General features: G+C 36.7%; 1 protein-coding gene across 2 annotated transcripts in view; it reads left to right on the top strand.

The window, feature by feature from the left end:
• NEIL3 (nei like DNA glycosylase 3) overlaps positions 1–13,155 on the top strand; it is a 66,107-nt gene extending 52,952 nt beyond the window's left edge. For both annotated transcript variants that reach the window (XM_006153385.3, XM_006153386.3), the window contains exons 8-10: positions 3,377–3,800; positions 10,614–10,788; positions 12,827–13,155. In XM_006153385.3, coding sequence (XP_006153447.1) covers positions 3,377–3,800; positions 10,614–10,788; positions 12,827–13,009 — 782 coding nt within the window. In that variant the 3' untranslated portion in view covers positions 13,010–13,155. The remainder of the gene's footprint in view (positions 1–3,376; positions 3,801–10,613; positions 10,789–12,826) is intronic.
• The last annotated feature ends 5,860 nt before the right edge of the window (positions 13,156–19,015 follow it).

The raw sequence follows: 19,015 nt of genomic DNA, 5'->3' as shown, positions 1-19,015 counted from the left end.
CTGGTGACTGCTTTTGCAGTGTTTTAAAGATATGGAAACTTGTGTCCTCATTGTCATTGGCTTCCATGAATTTTTTGATTTCAGCCTTAATTTCATCAGTAGTTGTGAAGTCATTCAGGAGTAAGTTATTTAGTTTACATGTATTTGTGTATTTTTGAGGATTTTTCTTGAAATTAATATGAAGTTTAATTCCATCATGGTCAGAGAATATACTAGATATAGTTTCTATGCCTTTGAATCTGTAAAGGCTTGCTTTGTGCCCTATCATGTGGTCAGTATTCAAAAAGGTTCCATGTGGGGGTGAGAAAAAAGTATATCTCATGGTTTTGGGGTGAAAGGTTCTATACATCTGTTAAGTCCATTTAAATTATGGCATCATTTAGGTCCTCTATCTCTTTACTTATTTTTTTCGTCTGGATGATCAGTCCAGGGGATATAGAAGGGTGTTGAGGTCTCCAACAATTAGTGTGTTGCAGTCTTTCTCCTTTTAGATATTCAGTTGATTCTATTTGGGGTCCTTCGTATTTCTTGGGTTTAGATGTTTGAGTGTTTCTCTAGACTAGGAAAGTTTTCTGCTAGAATTTTATTGAATAGATTTTCCATGTCCTTATTAGTTTCTTCACCTTCTGGGATACCAATTATTTGGATGTTTGGACATTTAATGGAATCTAGTATTTCTTGTGTATTCATTTTGTTTTGTTGTTTTCTCTATCTTTTTGTTATTTTTTCTAGGTCAGAGGTTTTATATTCTACGTCAGAGATTTGATCTTAAGGATGGTCTAATTGGCTTTTAATACTTTCAAGAGAATTTTTGATTTCCTGTATTACAAGCTTCATCTCTAATAGATCCATCTGATTCTTCTTTATGGTGTCCATTTCTTCTTTCAAATCATGGAAGGACTTCCTCATCTCCTGGAGTTCATTGTCTCTTTTCTGTTCCAACTCATAGAGTTTTGTCGCTATGAATGTTCTGAATTCTTTGACATTTTGGTAGCTTCTTCTTTTTTTTCAAAAGATGGAGAGTAGTTGTTTTCTTTTGATGAAGATATAGTTTCTTCAAATCTGAGGCTCCCCTACTTCTAGCCATTGGGTGCTTTATTAACTTTCGAATACCTTTTTGGAGAATGTTTCTGGCACTGGGAATTAGTTTGATTCCCTTTTGTTGTGGATTGATGTGGGCTGAATCTCTCTTCTACTGTGTTTAGTAATTTGGTCCACACAGGGAGAGTCTTCTATTCAGATGTCTGAAGAGCAGTTTCTCCCAGGAGGGTCCCAGGAGACCTCACAATACAAGGGTATTTGAAAACTATGATTCTAGACCTGTCTGGTCCCTCTGAGTGGGTGGAGGATGAGGAGAAGTTGACAATATAAGAGGGAAGAAAAAAGAGTATGAAAGAAAGAAAAGGTAGCACACTGTGCATAAGGGTGGCACACAATTTCTCCAGGGGACTGCAGATGGAACTGGGCTCTGCTGGAGAGCTAGGGGCTGCCCAAAGGAGTGAGGAAAAGTAGGAAATTAACAAAAGAAAGAAGAAAAAAAGCAGCCTACCTACCTTTCTGGAGGTGGGGGGAGGAGGAGGATGTCTCTGAGGTTAGGAGAGCTGGGCTGGGGTCGGGTCCAGTGAAAGGCCCTGCCTCAGTTTCCCTGACTGGCCAGGAGGTTGCAGATGGAACTCACTTTCTGTGAATTTATCGAGGACCCTTCCCTCATACAAAGTCAGGTATGTATCTTGCTCTGCCTTGATATTTCATAGTTAATTAAAAATACTTCCTTACAAAGAGGCTTATAGGAATTGCCAGCCTTTGCCTATAAACCACGCTAATATTCTGTTGAGTATTTTTTTTTTTAAACAGGGAGGGAAAACATGCTTCTGCTAAAACAGTACGTGCCTTTGTATCTCAGAAAACCGAGATGATCACATCTGTTCTCTACTGTTTCTAATGAATTATTCAATAAAGCTTTGTTTTATGCAGATTTCAGCAACTTTTGAGTTTGTTATTCAGTCCAAGTGTTTCATAAATTGAAAGGGAGGATTTCTGTAAGAATATCTTTGCAGGTGGAATAGAAAAATGCTGAATTTTTTTCTCTTCTTTATCCTTCCTACCCCTTGTTATTAAAATCTTTACCCAGACAATTGTACTGATTTCATTGAAATCCTTCAAAATAACTCTTTATGGCTCACAATTTCATGCGTTCAGAGATTGTAAAACCTCAGAGGAAACCTGTGATTAAGAACCATCTCACTGACGTGGCTTCTATTGTGTTCTCAAAGTGGTATTTCTTTCTTCAATTAGAGATGAGAGAGTTCATTCTTGACTTATAGCCCCCTATATTGTGGTAGCTGTCATACTGTGTTTTGTTTCCTGGGCCAGAAAGTGGGCATCACCCCTTGCTCAGCTTTTCTAATAGCAGAAGGGACTGTTCTTCCTGTTTCCACCCGTCCCGCAATATCATTCAGTTGAGAGCACCCTCAGAAAACCATAGTCTTAGGTTTCCACAGTTATTTCAACATTCTGGAATGTCTTTACATGCCTCACTACCTACTTCCTAGTTAAATTTTCTGAGTATGAAAGACATATATCTTACCTACAGTTTATGAATTATAGTACAGATGCTAAAATCCTAGAGTATTTTGATGAAGTGTATTACATAGATGTTGTCTTTATAATTAATCTTTACTCATTTGTTTAGTTTTTCACTTTGAATTGTCATTCACAGGAACATTCCTGATACTAGATAAAGGTCTCTAACTGATGATCTAAAGGCACATGGGAGTGCATCTCTAAATTAACACTGCTTTAATACTTTGCCTAGTATTAGCAAAAACTGATAGCCAAATAGCCCTTTAAATGCATAATATGAAGTAAATATAAATCATCATTCAGGAATCAGCAGTTAGCATAATGGCTATATTGCTGGGCTCCCATGTAGTCGACCGTGGTTTGAGTCCCGGACCCAGTGGCTTGAACTCACGCCGGGCACATGTGCATGCGTGCCCAAGATCCCGAGAGGAGAATGGAGGAGAAGGGATTGTGGTGTGGCCATCCCCCCCTGGAGGGTGGTTTCTTACTTTTTGTCTTTCTGTCTCTCTCAATCTGCCTGGCGAGTACATGCGCCCTATAGCAAAAACCTCTCAAAAAAATCAAAATCATCATTCAACCCATCTTTGCATCCATACAAGTCGTTGAAATCATGCATGCTAAATGTTTTATTTTCTAAGCCAGATGATTAGTTATGACTTGTCCAATGTAACATTGTATTATTCTGAATATAAATTTATTAGGCTAAAAGTTTTAATTAAATAGAAAGATGTTTCAAATAGTCGATATGTTATATTTATAGGAACATTGCAGATTTACTTCTCTTTCCTTCTAGATTCAACACCCCAGAATGAAGAAAATTCTACTGTCTTTAACAACTTAATGAAGTACCCTTGTAATAACTTTGGAAAACCACATACAGAAATGAAGATCAATAGGAAAACTGCATTTGGAACTACAACACTTGTCTTGACTGATTTTAGCAATAAGTCCAATACTGTAGAAAGAAAAAAAAGTCCAAACCAGATACTGGATGAGGAATTTCAGAATTCTCCTCCTACTAACATTTGTTTTAGTGACAATACACAGCACCCCTCCGAGGAGAGAACAAATTATATAGCTCAACTATCTAACAAAGTAAACATATCACCTGCAGTCTGCTCTCAGTCTAAAGTATTTGGTCCCACACATAAAAAATTTAAAACAACCCATTACTCATCACCAGATCTCAAAAGGTATAACCCTGGATTTTCTAACAGGTATGATGCATCTATCCTCACTCTTTAAGGTATTTGCATTAAGTTGTAAGAAGGCAGAAAAATCACCCATTGCTAAAGAAGCTGAATTGATTTTGGTAACATAAATCAAACTCAAAGACTATTAAAGCAATTTGCCTCTTTTCCCTTCTCTGACTCATAATGTTAAAGAAGGGAAGGAAATGAAAGACAATTTCCTGCATTTATAAAGCATTATTTTTTCCCTAACTTTAACCATATATATGTTCAATACTCAAAAGCTGGAAAACATTGGAAAAATATTTAACCCATGATCATACCTATTATTTAGTAACAATTGTTAGCATTTTAAAGTATCTCCTTCCAGTAGCTCTTCTAAATGGGAAACTATCATTCATAAAAGTTTAGTGAATGGTCTGGCAGCTGGCATGGTGGTAAAGGCACTGAACTCCTAAAAGGTTGACCACAGTTCAAGTCTCAGACCTGGCGGCTTGCTTTCTCACTTAACTTTTCTCTCTCTCCCCCTTTCTCTTTCTCCCCCTATCCTCATCTCTCTGTGGTCAAATTAAAATATAATAAGGATGAAATTAAATAATTCTTTAAAAATTTTTTTAGTTAATGTCCTCTATTTTAAAGAGAGCAATCTAAGAAGCCTTTAGTGATTTTTCTGTTAAAGAGTATGGCTGCATTCCAAACAGCCATGGAGGATGGCGTTCTTTATTTCAGCCAAAAAGCCCCAAAGAACCTTCCTGTTTCTTTGGTATATCAAATTATAAGTTGTAATTTCAATTCATAAGTACTACCAGGCCATATATGTTTTATGAGACCAGTAGCTACCTGTCCAGGAGAAGATCCCCCAGTTCCTGTCGCCAGGGCCACAGGAATGTTAATATACGGTATCATTCCTTTCTCCTTAATGGGCACTGGCAGCTCCTGAATCAATCTTCTGTTGACCTTCCTTTCTTCACATTGTTTCATCCCTTTATCTGGCTTCCGATGGCAACCTGAAATACCTCCAATAGAAAGAGATATTTCTCCAGTTTTCCAAGCTACTTCCCCACTCCACCTTTGGAAAGGATGTGCTTATTTATAGTTAGAATTTTTAAGTGAAAAATATATAACATGTGAACGAAGGATCTTCCTGTGTATGTCTTTTTTTGCCAAGGGGAGACAAGCAAAGAATAGGTTAGGCGGAATTCTGAATTTAGCTTTTCCTCTTATGTCTTTGCTGAGGGGAGATCCCACCTCTGGGTGGTAGGATAAGGGACCCCCTGGTGTACACTCCTAGACCCACCTCTAGTAATCCTTAAAACTTGCTTCATAACAATCCCGAGACAGTTTTTGTTTACAAGATGCATTCCTCATGTTTTCTATCCTAAGTTTAAATTTACTATCAACCCAAACAGGTGTTTTATCCTTCACTGATTTTTTAAAAATTACTTTGTACATTATCACTTGTGATAATTGGTTTACCTTTTGTCCGTGATATTCACATTTAAATTAAACTTTGGGAACCAAACCTTTAACTGAGTATATGAAAATATACTACAGCTCCACTTTAACCCTAATTAATGCCTCATGGTGAATGTTCATGAAGGAGTTAATTAGGAGTGTCAGAGTTGAGAGGCTATCCTGTAGGAGAAAATGATCTTGAACAGCTTTCTGTTCTATGGCTTAAGTGGAAAGAAGTAGAAGTGATCATTTTTAAATATTGTGGCATTCGTTGTACTAAGATGAAATATCTTGGCATATTTTTATTTCCTTAGCGCTTTGTAGAAAATCTCAGACAATTTAACTAATGAATTAGAGATTTAAGAAAACATTAATGTAACCTTAAATTTAAATGATTTCTTCACAAGCCATTAGTAATAGGATCATACGATTAATCACAGTGCACAGCATTACTTAGAAATGCTGCAGCATGTGTATGTATTGAATATAAGAACACCAGGACTGAGACTCCACAATCAATCAAGATCAACTAGCAGAATAAATGTCAAGTGATGAAATAAATTCACCCAGCAGCCCTTCTGCACCCAGCTACTTTACAAGGAATAAATTGCAAATTACTGTCATTTATTTCATTTTTCTCGTTGTCTGGCAGCTACAGTGTTTATCTTATGGACAAGATGCCTAGCAGAAGCTCACAACATAATGCTATTAAAGCCGGTGGTCCACTCAGAATCTATAGCCAGTTTTTAAAATAATTATATAGTAATTAATTTGATTTTTGTTCTTTTAACTACTGATCTCATTACTATACAGTACATGCTATGTTAATGAGACATGGTTTTGAAATGGTCTTCAGATATGCATGAATTTTTCCCAGGTACTGGGTTATAAATTTTTAAGCAGTTCAAAATAACTACTAGAAACAATATTAAGTGTTTGATACAATTATTGTAAACATAGAGCAAAACATAGTGATACATTTTCAAAACATGCATGCATGACCCAGCTGCAATAGCTTGTTCTACTAAGACACTAGGCTCTGTAGGCTGGGACCGCATGAGAGGCCTGGATTTCATTTTCTGTAAAACCTGAGACTGGGGCATGGTGGTGTGTACAGGTAGTCCCAGTTACTCAGGGGAGTGGAGGCAGTAGGAATATAAGCTCAAGGCTAGACTGGGCAACATAGAGAGACTGTCTGAAAAAGAGCTGGGCATGTTGGTACTCACCTGCAGAACCAGCTGGGAGCTGGAGGCAAAAACATTGAGACATTTTAAGATCCTGTATAATTTTTTTGAAAAATAACACATGAATTTTAGGGCCATATTTTTGTGATTGATGCAGACTCATGTGGAAAAGTGAAATGACACTAATAAAATTGTTAATTTCTCATGTTCCTTGAGAAAGGTGCTGTAGATCTTGCTCTAAGCACCTGGGTAAGCAGTGGCTCCTTGTGCTTGTTTCTAGATGATCTTTTGGAATTTTTAGTCCCTAAGGCTTTTAGAACCACCTGGGACCATTCAGGATGAGTCATTTTTCTTTGTTTGTTTTAATTCTTAAAGTACTCCTAGACAATATCTACATTCCATATGACTGATTAATTAAAAAAAATTAGACAATATTTTTATCATAATGAATCACCCTTTTGTAGAACTAACCATGATAAATTGATCATTGGAAAAATATTCACTCTAACATCACAAACCAGTGCTTGATAATGTCTTTGTTTTAAATGATAGTTTTTAATCTGATTTCTGTTTGTTTTAATTATTTTGTTTATTAATTAGCAAGCATTTATTAAGAACCTATTGTGGGGACCAGCAGATGGTAGAATGGCTACGTCGCTGGACTCCCACATAGTTGACCACAGTTCGAGTCCAGGACCCAGTGGCTTAAACTCACGCCAGGCACATGTGTGTGCGTGCCCAAGATCCCAAGAGGAGAATGAAGGAGAAGGGATTGTGACATGGCCATCCTTCCTGGGGGGTGGGGGGAAGTGATTTCTCGCTTTCTCTCTCTGTCTTTCTGGGGAGCGTATATGCCCTATAGCAAAAACTTCTCCAAAGGGGGGGGAAAGAACCTATTATGCCTTAAGCATTGTTCTTGGTTATAATGGTATCAACATCAGCAAACGACAGTCAGCAATACTAAATCCAGCCTTCCACCTGGTTATGTAAATATGGTTTTATTTCTCTTTGTTTAGATATTTTCCATGGCTGCTTTTTGTGCTGCAGAAAACAAAATTGAGTAGTTGCAATCATAACCATACTACCCACAAATCTAAAGTATGTGTTACCTGTCAAGGTTTACTAACCCTTGATCTATATCTATAAATCTATATATATGTTTTTTTTTCCTTTATATGAGAGAAAGACAAGAGAGTGGCCTTTTTGAAAGGGCCTTTCTGTGTCTCCTGTCCAGCCTTCCAATTAGCCAGGCTTATTCACAGGCACATCCAGCATGTTCAGGTTGGCCCAGGAACCAAACCTGTACTTCCCATGTGACTTCATCTTCCCAAGCAATGACACTACCTGTGCACCGTATCTGGAGCCCTTGCTCTATTGTATTAGGCCATTTATAACTCAGTATTAACATTTAAAATAATGTTCCTAAATATAAAAATATGTTAAACAACTCTGTATGCTATATTTACCAGAGAAAGTGCTCAGCTACATTTTTAGAAAGTTTTTTAAAAGAGGGGCCAGCAGGCGGTGTAGCAGTTATGTTGCTGGGCTCCCACATAGCTGACTGCGATTCGAGTCCCACACCCAGTGGCTTAAAATTCACGCCCGATGTGTGTGCATGCATGTCCAAGATCCCAGGAGGAGAATGGAGAAGAAGAGATTACAATGTGGCCATCTCCCCTGGGGCATGATTTCTCACTCCCCCTCCCCCCCTCTCTGGCAAGCAAATGCTCTGTAAGGTCAAAACCTCTCCAAAAATAAAAAAGAATAGAAAAGAAAATTTTGAAACAATGATTGAAACAAAAAGGAACTATGATGTCCTCAATTAATCAGAACATTTCATTATCCTGGATCATGTGTTTTTATCATACGATTAACTGTTCTGTTTAGAGTTGATATGATCAAAGGTGGCATCAGTGTCTTTCTTGGTTTTATTAACTCACCCAGTGCTTCACAACGTAATGTGCAGATGATTTACTGGGACTCTTGTTACCACACAGATTCTGATTCTGTAGGTAGTTTGGAGCAGGGGCAGATAATTCTGTATTTCTAATGAGCTCCAAGGTAATGAAAATGCTCTGGTCAATGGATCACAGTCTTGAGTACCAAGGATAAGATAGCATTTGACTGTCTGTTACTATAACTTTACACCGAGGAAAAAATGGAATGAAAGACAGAAATCAACCAAATGCAACATATTGGGGCATTTTTTTTTCCACGTTAACCCTGCATTCCCTATTTCCCTTCTCCCCAGAAAAGTTTTTATAAGAGAATCTAAATTCCCTGGGCATGTGGAACCCTGGAGATCTCTATGTTGAAGCAAGTAGGTTAAAAAATATTTAATCATTATCAAAGATAACCTAACCATCTTTAGGTTAATGTGTGAAACTTTTTATGTGTGCGTATGTTAGCCTCATTTTCTTTCTATTAATATTCTTAACATTCACTTTTTTTAGTAAATTCTGGTTGTGAACCACTTGCCTCAATTTTGTAATCTCTTCTCTACAGCTATCCAAATATTTAGCTTCTCTTGGAGTTAAAAGTTTAAGTATCACCTATTTTGCAGAGTGTTGGTCAAATGAAATGCTGCAGAAAAGAAAAGCTCATTGCCTCTTGGCTTGCCTATTTCTGATTGTGTATTACACTGAAATATTTATTTGTAATGCTTTCCTTAGCAATATCTAAGAAAATGTACAATATGCCCAGCTCTTGCCTGCTCTTGTTTTACAAAAGGCTGCTGCTGTACAAACAGCTTCAAAAACTGCCCTAATTTAAGGGCGTGTTTGAGTCCCTAGTGGTCAGTTCAAACTTTTGTTGTTTTACTTGCTAAAAGGTACTTGCACTCACCAGAGAAAGACAAAAGAAAAAGAAGGAAGATGAGAAAGCACTCACCCCCACCCCATAGGGGCTGGTCACACCAAGATCCCTTCTCCTTTTCTCTTTTGGGGTTTTGGCCACACATGCGCACACACACCCAGAGTGTCCTTCAAGCAGCAGCGTCCAGGACTCAAACTGAGCAATCAACCGTGTAGGATCCTTAACTGCCACCCTCTACCAAACATTTTTTAAAGGATTGTATTTTAAAGCATTTGTTTTATAAACAAGTTTATACCAATTTCACAGCAAATAAAAGATCATATTGTCTGAGCATTTCAATTAGATATGATGTCCTGAGGCATCATATAGAAGTATGTGATAAATGCAATTTAAGAAGCAAAGGAAAATGACTTTGATTTCTAAGTATTTTCAAAAATTATTTTAGAATGATATTTTATTCTTTTAAAATTTACAAAAATGATAAAGGATGAACTGTTTATTTATATTTTTTAAATAAGCATTTTAAGGGGAGGGACTTCAGGTTTTAATTGCCGTGAACACTTTCTTCAACTAGTCTATTAAAGACTAATGTTTAAAGGCGTTATTAAAATATGCAAAATATAGAAAATTAAAAATAATGATGAAACTTTTTTTCAAAGAGAAAACTCTGCTCTTCAGCTATAGTACTAGGTCAGCTTTAGGCATTTGTATTGTACGCAGGAATGACCTCCAAGTACTCTTGATTCTAATTGTGGGGGAGAATAAAACTTCCCTCCTAGCTTTATAAAATACATATTTCTGCTCTGCCAGGCAGCCTGTTTCTCACTAGAATATGATTGCGACTATTATAGAAGCTTTGATCAAAGGAAAAATACAGAAAATTGTCTTTAAAGTGGACAGTAGAGAGAGTGATCTCTATGGCCTTGTCAGAGCCATTGGTGAGAGCTTGCTACTGAAAAGAAAATAATTAGAGCATATTGTGACCCTAGTTCTTTTGGGGACCAGGGAGCAGCTGGACTTGAGAATATTTTCAAGGAAATGAAGGTGGCCACACTGTAATACTGGTAAAGAGAAGAACTGACTATCAGAAATTTAAAAAAAAAAAAAAAAAGTTGATGTACTAGATACCCAATCCAACCATTTTTATTCTTTAGAAATTTAAATAATGTGCTGTAGGTACATAGGTAGCTTTAGTAGTAAATTAAAATTACCTGGGAAAACAAAGAATTAAAAAGATAATAGTTTATATAATTACCTAAAGTCGACTATGGTCCACTTTTTAATATAACTTCTTTGTACACGCGAAATCTAATGTGTGGGGGTAAGTGGTGTGAATGATCCCTTCAGCACTATTATGCTGTAGTTATTTTGTAACCTGTCATTACAGTGAACTTCAAATTAATATGACAGATGGTCCTAGTACCTTCAATGCTGGCAGTCCTCGCTGCAGTAAACACAACCGCCTCTGCGTTCTCCGAGTTGTCAGGAAGGATGGCGAAAACAAGGGCAGGCAATTTTATGCTTGTCCTTTACCTAAAGAAGCACAATGTGGATTTTTTGAAGTAGGTGTAAGATTTATCAAGCTTACTATGGTGTAATTGAATACTTTTGTTACTGAAATGTAACAAATAACAATGCTCTTACAGACTTACCTTTAAATTTTAAATAACCATATTGACAATCATTCTAAAGCTTGACTGTTGAATAACTTAAAACACAAAAAGTTTCCACAAAATAAACAACAATAATAATAAAATAATAGCTTTTCGATTATTAGGAACCACAGTGGTAGATTATTACCCTTGGTTCACAGAAACAGAAAGATATGGGGACCCAGCCTCTGTGGTGCAGTAATTTGCCAGATCGTGAAACTGGAAGCCACATACCACCCAAAGTTCCAGTCTCCAGTCTGATCCACCTGAAAACACTCCATGCACGTGTGCATGTGCCCAGGATCCTGGTGGTCTGGAGAACTGGAAGAAAGGGATGTGGCATGACCGAGCTCTGCAGAAAGTATGTTTCTCTCTGTGTCTCCCTATCTCTTTCTCACATACTCTTCTATCATGAGTATATATATTCATGAAGCATTATGCCAGGTAAATAGATGAAAGAAAGGAAGAGAGAAAGAGAAGGAGGGAGCAGGGAAGGAAAAAAAGGAATCAAATGTCTAGCAAGTGCCAGTATTACATGGGTAAAAACCTAAGATAAGAATTTGCTCTTCCTAACTTCAGTGCTATATCAAAACCTTTGATTTAGGCATTAGATAGAGGTACATGAACAAAACAGTGTGCATGCTCTGAGTCTGCAACTACACAAGCTTGACCAAAAAAAGTGGTGACCCAAGAGTAATTTGTTAGAGATGATTCCTCATGCCCCTCCAGTCTCTGTGTGTGTCCATGAAAATAAAGTTGAGATTGGAAACAAGAATGTGGAGTCCCCGAGTCATTCTCACTGTCTGCCTCCCTCAGAGTGTGAGCATCTCACCATACTGAACTTAATTCTAATGTTTAAAGACAGATTTTTTTTTCTTTTTTGATTTGTGCTTTTTCTGGTAGATAGCAAAATATATATGTTAACCTGTTTCAGTACTATAGTAAAAATTTTCTGGTTGGGTTGATTGAGAGATAAAATTCCTATCTTTGAGGTGGGACAATGGCATGGTGGTAACAAGAGGCTTACCCACATGGGAATATCCCAGGGTAGCATCCCAACTCCTATGTAAAACGTGGTGCTATACTAAATTTTTTAGATTTTTCTCCTCAAGAAGCTTTTATAGATGTAAAAGGAAAAATATTACTAGCAGTATTTAGAATATTGCTAAAAATATAACAGTTCGTTTCATAGTTCTCTTGAGGCCCAAATTAAAAAGAGTAATACAATGGAATCTGCCTAATAATTTAGTTCAGGTAAGTCTTTACTGGATTCTTTCATTTCCTAAGAGACTAAGGAAATTTTATATTAGAATCATGACAAATCTTTGATCCTACAGGTTTAACTAAAACATAGCTGGAATACTAGTGATTACTTTCCAGCCAGATTCTTGTAGTTTTCACTTATTCTTAATAAAGTGGAGTAACTTTTATAAATATGCCTTTAGACAAAAGCAGCTCAGAATTACGGAATTTTTCTGTGTGATTCAAACAAATTTGTAAGAGAGCTACTTCTTTTGGATATAAAGTGTTTTAAGAGTAACAGCTACTGGGAACCAGCAGTTAGCGTAATGGCTATGTCACTGGACTCCCACGTAGTCGACCGAGGTTCACGTCCCGGACCCGGTGGCTTTAAATTCACGCTGGGCGCGTGTGCATGAGTGCCCAAGATCCCGAGAGGAGAATGGAGGAGAAGGGATTGTGGTGTGACCATCCCCCCTGGGGGGTGATTTCTCGCTTTCTGTCTCTATGTCTCTGTCTGTCTGGCGAGCGCACGCGCCCTATAGCAAAAAAAAAAAAAAAACAGCTACCAACTTATGTCTGTTTTACAACATCAAACTGTTAGTAATAGTGAAGCAAAAATGGCAGTAATCTAGTGTGCCTAGCCTTAGCCCTTACATCTTTGTAATTTATGAATAAACTTTATAATCTTACCTTTTTTCCCCTGCAGTGGGCAGATTTGTCCTTCCCATTCTGCAACCATGGCAAACGCTCCATCATGAGAACGGTGTTGAAGATTGGACCTAATAATGGAAAGAATTTTTTTGTGTGTCCTCTTGGGAAGGAAAAACAGTGCAATTTTTTCCAGTGGGCCGAAAATGGGCCAGGAATAAAAATTATTCCAGGATGCTAATATTTTCTCCTTCTGAGAATACTTGACATTTAATCTCTAAACTGTGTATAAAGATTAGTCTCTCCCTTTGTTTAATAGAAAGGTTGTAGAATATATATAGTATATTGTAAAGTTATGACAGTATTTGAGAACGTTTTTATTTTTATGTGCACTATCTTTCCATCTGATGTGGTATTTTTTACCTTGATGAATATTCTGTGTATTTCATCAATATATAGCATAATTCATTTAGAATGTAGATTTAATGCATTTAGCAATGGCAATAAAGTATTTTTAGTATGCTCTTGGTCTCCTGTAACTTCTTTGAGGCAGCTGTGATTTTTTTTTTTTTTAGAAGATTATGTAGCAGCAATAAAATCATAAGACACTGGGAACCAGCACATGGCGTAATGGTTACATCACTGGACTCCCATAGTCTACCGCATTTTGAGTCCCAGACCCAGCAGCTTAAAACTCAGGCCGGATATATATGTATCCAAATTCTCAAAAGGAGAATGAAGGAGAAGAGATTATGGCGTGGCCAACCTCCCTGGGGAATGATATCTTGCTTTCTGTCTCTCACTATGGCAAGCACATTCACCCCCATAGCAAAAATTTCTAGAAAAAAAATAATCATAAGACTGTGATAAATACTATTCTTATGTACTACCACTATTTCTATTATATGATTAAAGGTATTTTTATAGAATTATTTATTAATGTAATTTTATTATTATTTTTAAAATTTGACCAAAGAGAGACAATGGCAGAGAAAGGGAAAGTAAGAAAGCAAACCGCCTGGTCTGGTACTTAAACTGCAGTTGGCCACATGGAAGACCAGCACCTTAACCACCACACCAACTACTGCCCTTATTTTTTATTTTCTTAAATAGAATTTAAGAAATGAGATATCCTTTATGAGAAAGAGTATATATTTTAAAAATTCTACTCAACAAGCAGAAAGTCCCTATTAGACACTAGAGATGCTTAAGCTGCTAAAGCAAGTGCATTTGCAGGTAAAGTTAAGGGGATTCAGAGTATAAAGTGACATGTGAGCACAGAAGTCACATGAACATGTTTAAAGGAAAATTTTATTTATATTTTTATCTTGATTTTAGCATCTATTCAATTTTTAAGAGTCAATTTCAAAAGCTTAATTGTATTTTTTATACACTTTTTTTTTTTAATTTGCTATATCGTACATACATGAGCAAGAGAAGAAAAGTTAAAAAGCACCACCCAGGAAGGATGACCACAACACAATCCCTTTCCCATTCCCCTTTAAAGATTTTGGGTAGACATTCAACACACCTGACATGTTTTTCAAGTCCTAGGTCTGAGACTTGGACCACACAGCCATGTGGGATCCAGCTCCCCTAACCATTATGCCACGTGGCTGGCCCAATAGTATGTTGTTATTGTTTTTGCCTTTGGGTGTGTGCATTCACTGGAGACAGTGAAAGGGAAAGTGAGAGATCACTCCCTGGTGGGATGGTCACTCCACAGTCTTTTTTCCATTCTCTCAGGATATGGGGCATGCCTGCACATTCACCCAGAGTGATTTTCAAGCTGCTGGGTCTTGGACTCAAACTGTGATTTGTGGTTGACCATGTGGGAGTTCAGCACCTTAACCACTATGCCACCTGCTGGCCCCAGTGTATTACTTTTTAGCTTCTACTTTTATTTTAACTCTTTGTTTTCATCAAAATTTAGTTCAGTTAACTGTATGATTACTTTCCAAAAGAAAAAAGACATGAATCTCTTTTTTAAATGTGTTTTTTCTTATACTTTCGGATTTTACATGTAATCACTGTACATCTTTTTGGCATACAAAATGGATTTTCCCAGCAAGAATACATCGTTTATTAGTTTAGTCAAAGATATTACCATATACATTATAATCACCAGATAATTTTCCATTTTTGTGTTCATTAAATGATTTTGCTTCTTTTTTTTCTTCTTGATTCCCTCTCTTAACCCCTTCCCCCATGTTATCCATCCTCCCTCACTGTCTCTGCTATCTAGAGTTGTTCTTCATGCCTTTATAGCTTCCCATCTTTCAGTTTCTGTCTAGAGAACAGACTTTCAGTATATATTGAGTAGGGACATATAATGTCTCTTTCATAGTCTGACTTGCTTCACTTAGTGGTAAATCTTCCACATTCATCCACTTTTGTTCAAATGCCAGTCTCATTGTTTTCGTTTTTAAAATAATATATGTGTGTGTGTGTGTGTGTGTATATATATATATATATATATAATTTACATTTAATCACATACATCTGTACAGTGTACAACATTTTGTTTTCCAGCACAAATACCATGCGTATCAGTCAAGACAAAGACATTACTATATGTTATCATGAGGAATAGCTTCTCATTTTTTGGTCACTTAAATGTACTTTTACTTTTTTTCTTCCCCTTTCCCCTCCCTCCCTTCCATCCTAAATTTTTTCATATTTTACTGATTCACAAAAGATCTTAATTAAACTAAATATATGGACAAAGCTAAAATCTAGTAACAAGTGCACTGTAGTTTTCTGAAACATTTTTTTTCTCTCTCCATTCCACCTTTTACTAAAGAAATGCATAAACTAACTTATTTGCAAAACAATTATGTTTAATCTCAGTTTGATCTGTTATTTGCACAAAACAAACCCCATGAGAATTCTATTTCTGATGCAAGGCAACAGATACTGTATTATTGAACTTATACAAATAATCTTTTTGCCACAAAATAAGAATGCTCACAAATATTTTCCAATTGCAGAAGGGTCAGGAAGTGAGAGAAGTTTATGTTTCAATATTAAAAAATTTAACAAATTGCTGAACATATCAACAACTCAAAAGAAGTAAAAAAATCTTTAAATCTGGAAGACTTTGTATAGAAGGAAATCAGTAATATTTTAGTCAAAAGTCATAAAATTCTATTTCAGTTCAGCATCATGTAATTAATCTCTCTTTTGTTGAATTTTCAGTGTTATTGTGGTTTGATCTGTCCGTTAAAATCCTGGAAGTTAACATTCATCATTATTGCTATTTCCAGACTTGTCCCTATCACTAAGTTGGCCATTTTCTTGGTTCATTTTTTGTTCTCTAATTTCTGTGTGTCTGTCTTTAGTTTTCCTGGTGTTGCCCTCCCTTCAGAATTTCTTGAAGAACTGGTCTGGTGTTGGTAAATTCTTTTATGTTTTTGTTTATCTGAGAATGCTTTTATCTTTTCTTCCCATATGAAGAGTAATCTTGGTGGATATAATATTGAAATTGTTTTTCATTTAACACTTTAAATATATTTTCCCATTCTTTCCTTGCTTGCATTGTTTCCAATGAGAAGTCTGACATTAGCCTGATGGGATAAGCTTTTTAAGTAACTTGACATTTCTCTCTTGTCAATTTCAGTATTTTGTCTTTATCTGATGTTTTGGTCAATCTGGCTATGATATGCCTTGGATCTTCGGTTGATTCTGTTTGGGGTCCTTTATATTTCTTGGGTCTGGATATTTGAATGCCTCTTTAAGTTTGGAAGGTTTTCTTCTAGATTCATGGAATAGATTATCAATGTCCTTATTAATTTCTTCACCTTCTGGGATACCAATTATCCAGACGTTTGGGTGTTTAATGATATCTGGTATTTCTCGTATGTTATTCTTATTTTGGGGGGTTATTTTCTCAGTTGTTTCGGTGATTTTTTTTTCTAAGACAGAGGTTTTGTCTTCTACATCTGAGATTCGACCTTCTGCATAGTCTAATCTGCTTTTAATCATTTTGAGGGAGATTTTTATTTCCTGTTTAACATCCTTCATCTCTAACAGTTATGTTTGATTCTTTTTTATGGTGTGTATTTCTTTCAAATCATGAGAGAACTTCCTTACCTTCCGGAACTTTGTCTCTTTTCTCTTGTATCTTCTGGAGTTGATTGTCTCTCTTTTCTTGCATTTCAATTAGTTTTGTCACTGAAAATTCTAAATTATTTATTTGACAATTCCTTGAGTTCCACTGTATTTTTTGTGGGTGATGAAGGGCTGTTCTTTCCCCTTGGGGGAGAGATGTTTTCTTGGTTTCTCACATTTCTTGTGCCTCTGTGGTAGTTTCTGGTCATCTGACAGATTATACATTTATTCTAACTTCTTGGAGTTAATTCTAAACATTAGAGGCGTGTGGGAGGAGATGACCTGCAATATCTCTGCCATTTCATTTCCCTGATGCTCACCAAGCAACCTGCACTTTTGTTGTTGGAACTGGATATTACAAAGGCCTCCCAGTTTCTAAAAAGCAGGTGCACCTGGTCTGAACTGTGGAGTTTCAACGGAGAAATCAGAGGCATGTGGAGGAAGATGCTCTCTCTATATCTCTGTATTTCTTCCTGCTGCTCACTTTGCAGTCTCTTTTCTGTTTAGTGGTTTGGTGGTATATTCACCTCTTGGGATCATGGGCAAACATGCACACACGCCCAGTGTGAGTTTAAGCCACCGGGTTCGGGACTTGAACCACAGTTGACTACAAGGGAGTCCAGTGACATAGCCATTACACTAACAGCTGGTCCCAAGTAAAATAATTCTTTAAAAAAAATTGAACTGGTTCAGTCCTTTAAAGAGGGAGGAAAGGAAGGAACACGAAATATGGAAAGAAGGAAAAAAAATTACATGGAAGATGGTGTGAATAACTTTCCCATTCTACTAAATTGTCCATGCAGAACTATAAAAGTTAACAGTATATGAAATTATCATCAAGAATAGAGCATATTTCATAGTCTTATAGGTATTTAACTCTACACTAAAAAGACAGAATTGAGATTGGTGACCTTAACCCAGAAAGGCATAGAAAGCAAACATGGATAACAGAGACAGTGTGGGAGGAGGATGAGACATGGCAGAGGGTAAGAGAGAGAGAATCAAGGATGGCAAAAATAACAAAATATGCAAGAAACAAATGGAAAATTATCTGTCGAGGATAACATGTATGTTGATGTGCTTGATTGAGCCAATTTACAGTGTATTCTGGATGGGAAATCTCACTTTGTTTGCTGTAATGATGTATAGTGAATGAATGTAAATAAATTTTTTAAAAAAGGACTCCTATAAAGTTTCTATTAAATTTCTCCTAAATGCCCAAATTAATTACAAGGAAATACAAACCAGTGAAACTCAATAGGTTTTGTTGGCTTAGGGGTTTTTTTTGGGGGGGAGGATTTTTTTTTCCCCCTTACTTTCTTCCCTTCTCCATGACAGTGCATAGGCACACATGAGAGAGAGAGAGGGCACCCTCAACAGGGTCTTCTCACACCAGGACCCCATCTTCACAGCCCTCCAGTTCCTCAGGATGTTGGGTGCCTATACTGACACACTCAAAGGAAACAGTTTTAGGTTTCAATATGATAAGTTTAGATCCTTACCTAATAAAAAATGTTCAGGAAGTATATGGAGAAAATTTTACTGAGATTACCAAAGAATCAGATGGAGGGATGTTATAGGTTCTTGTTTAGAAAAGATGAACATTTAAAACATGGCACTCTAACAAACTTTTGTATTTTAACAAAATTTCAGATCAGAGTGTCAATGAGATTTTTGCTCCTGTTGTGCCCTAGTGAACTCCAGCTGAAGCCAATTTCCCCACAGGTAAGTCTAGATTACAAATAAAATGAAAGACAATACTGGAAATTCAACTAAAACAGACTGATTATCTGGGTGTATAAAATTGGGAATAAAAACTCCCCAAATATGATTTCTCATTTTTTTGTACAGCTCTTAATTCTGTGAGCAGAACTAAATCAGTATCAAGTGGCTGTCCAAAAAACTTCAGTAGAAAACTCAGTCTGGCTTAAAGAGCCAACGGATAGTTTTGGCAGCTACAACCACTAGGAAGCAAAGAGAAAATCTCCTTAAGAAGGTATTCAGAGGAACCACCAGTCACGTAGTAGACTGTGGTTGGAGTCCGGGACCCAGTGGCTTAAACTCACGCCAGGCGTGTGTGCCTGTGTGCCCAAGATCCCGAGAGGAGAATGGAGAAGGGATTGTGGCATGGCCATCC

The sequence above is a fragment of the Tupaia chinensis genome, unplaced genomic scaffold (genome assembly GCF_000334495.1).
Source record: "Tupaia chinensis unplaced genomic scaffold, TupChi_1.0 Scaffold000373_1, whole genome shotgun sequence".
NCBI lineage: Eukaryota > Metazoa > Chordata > Mammalia > Scandentia > Tupaiidae > Tupaia > Tupaia belangeri.
This window is presented reverse-complemented; position numbering and strand designations above follow the sequence as displayed.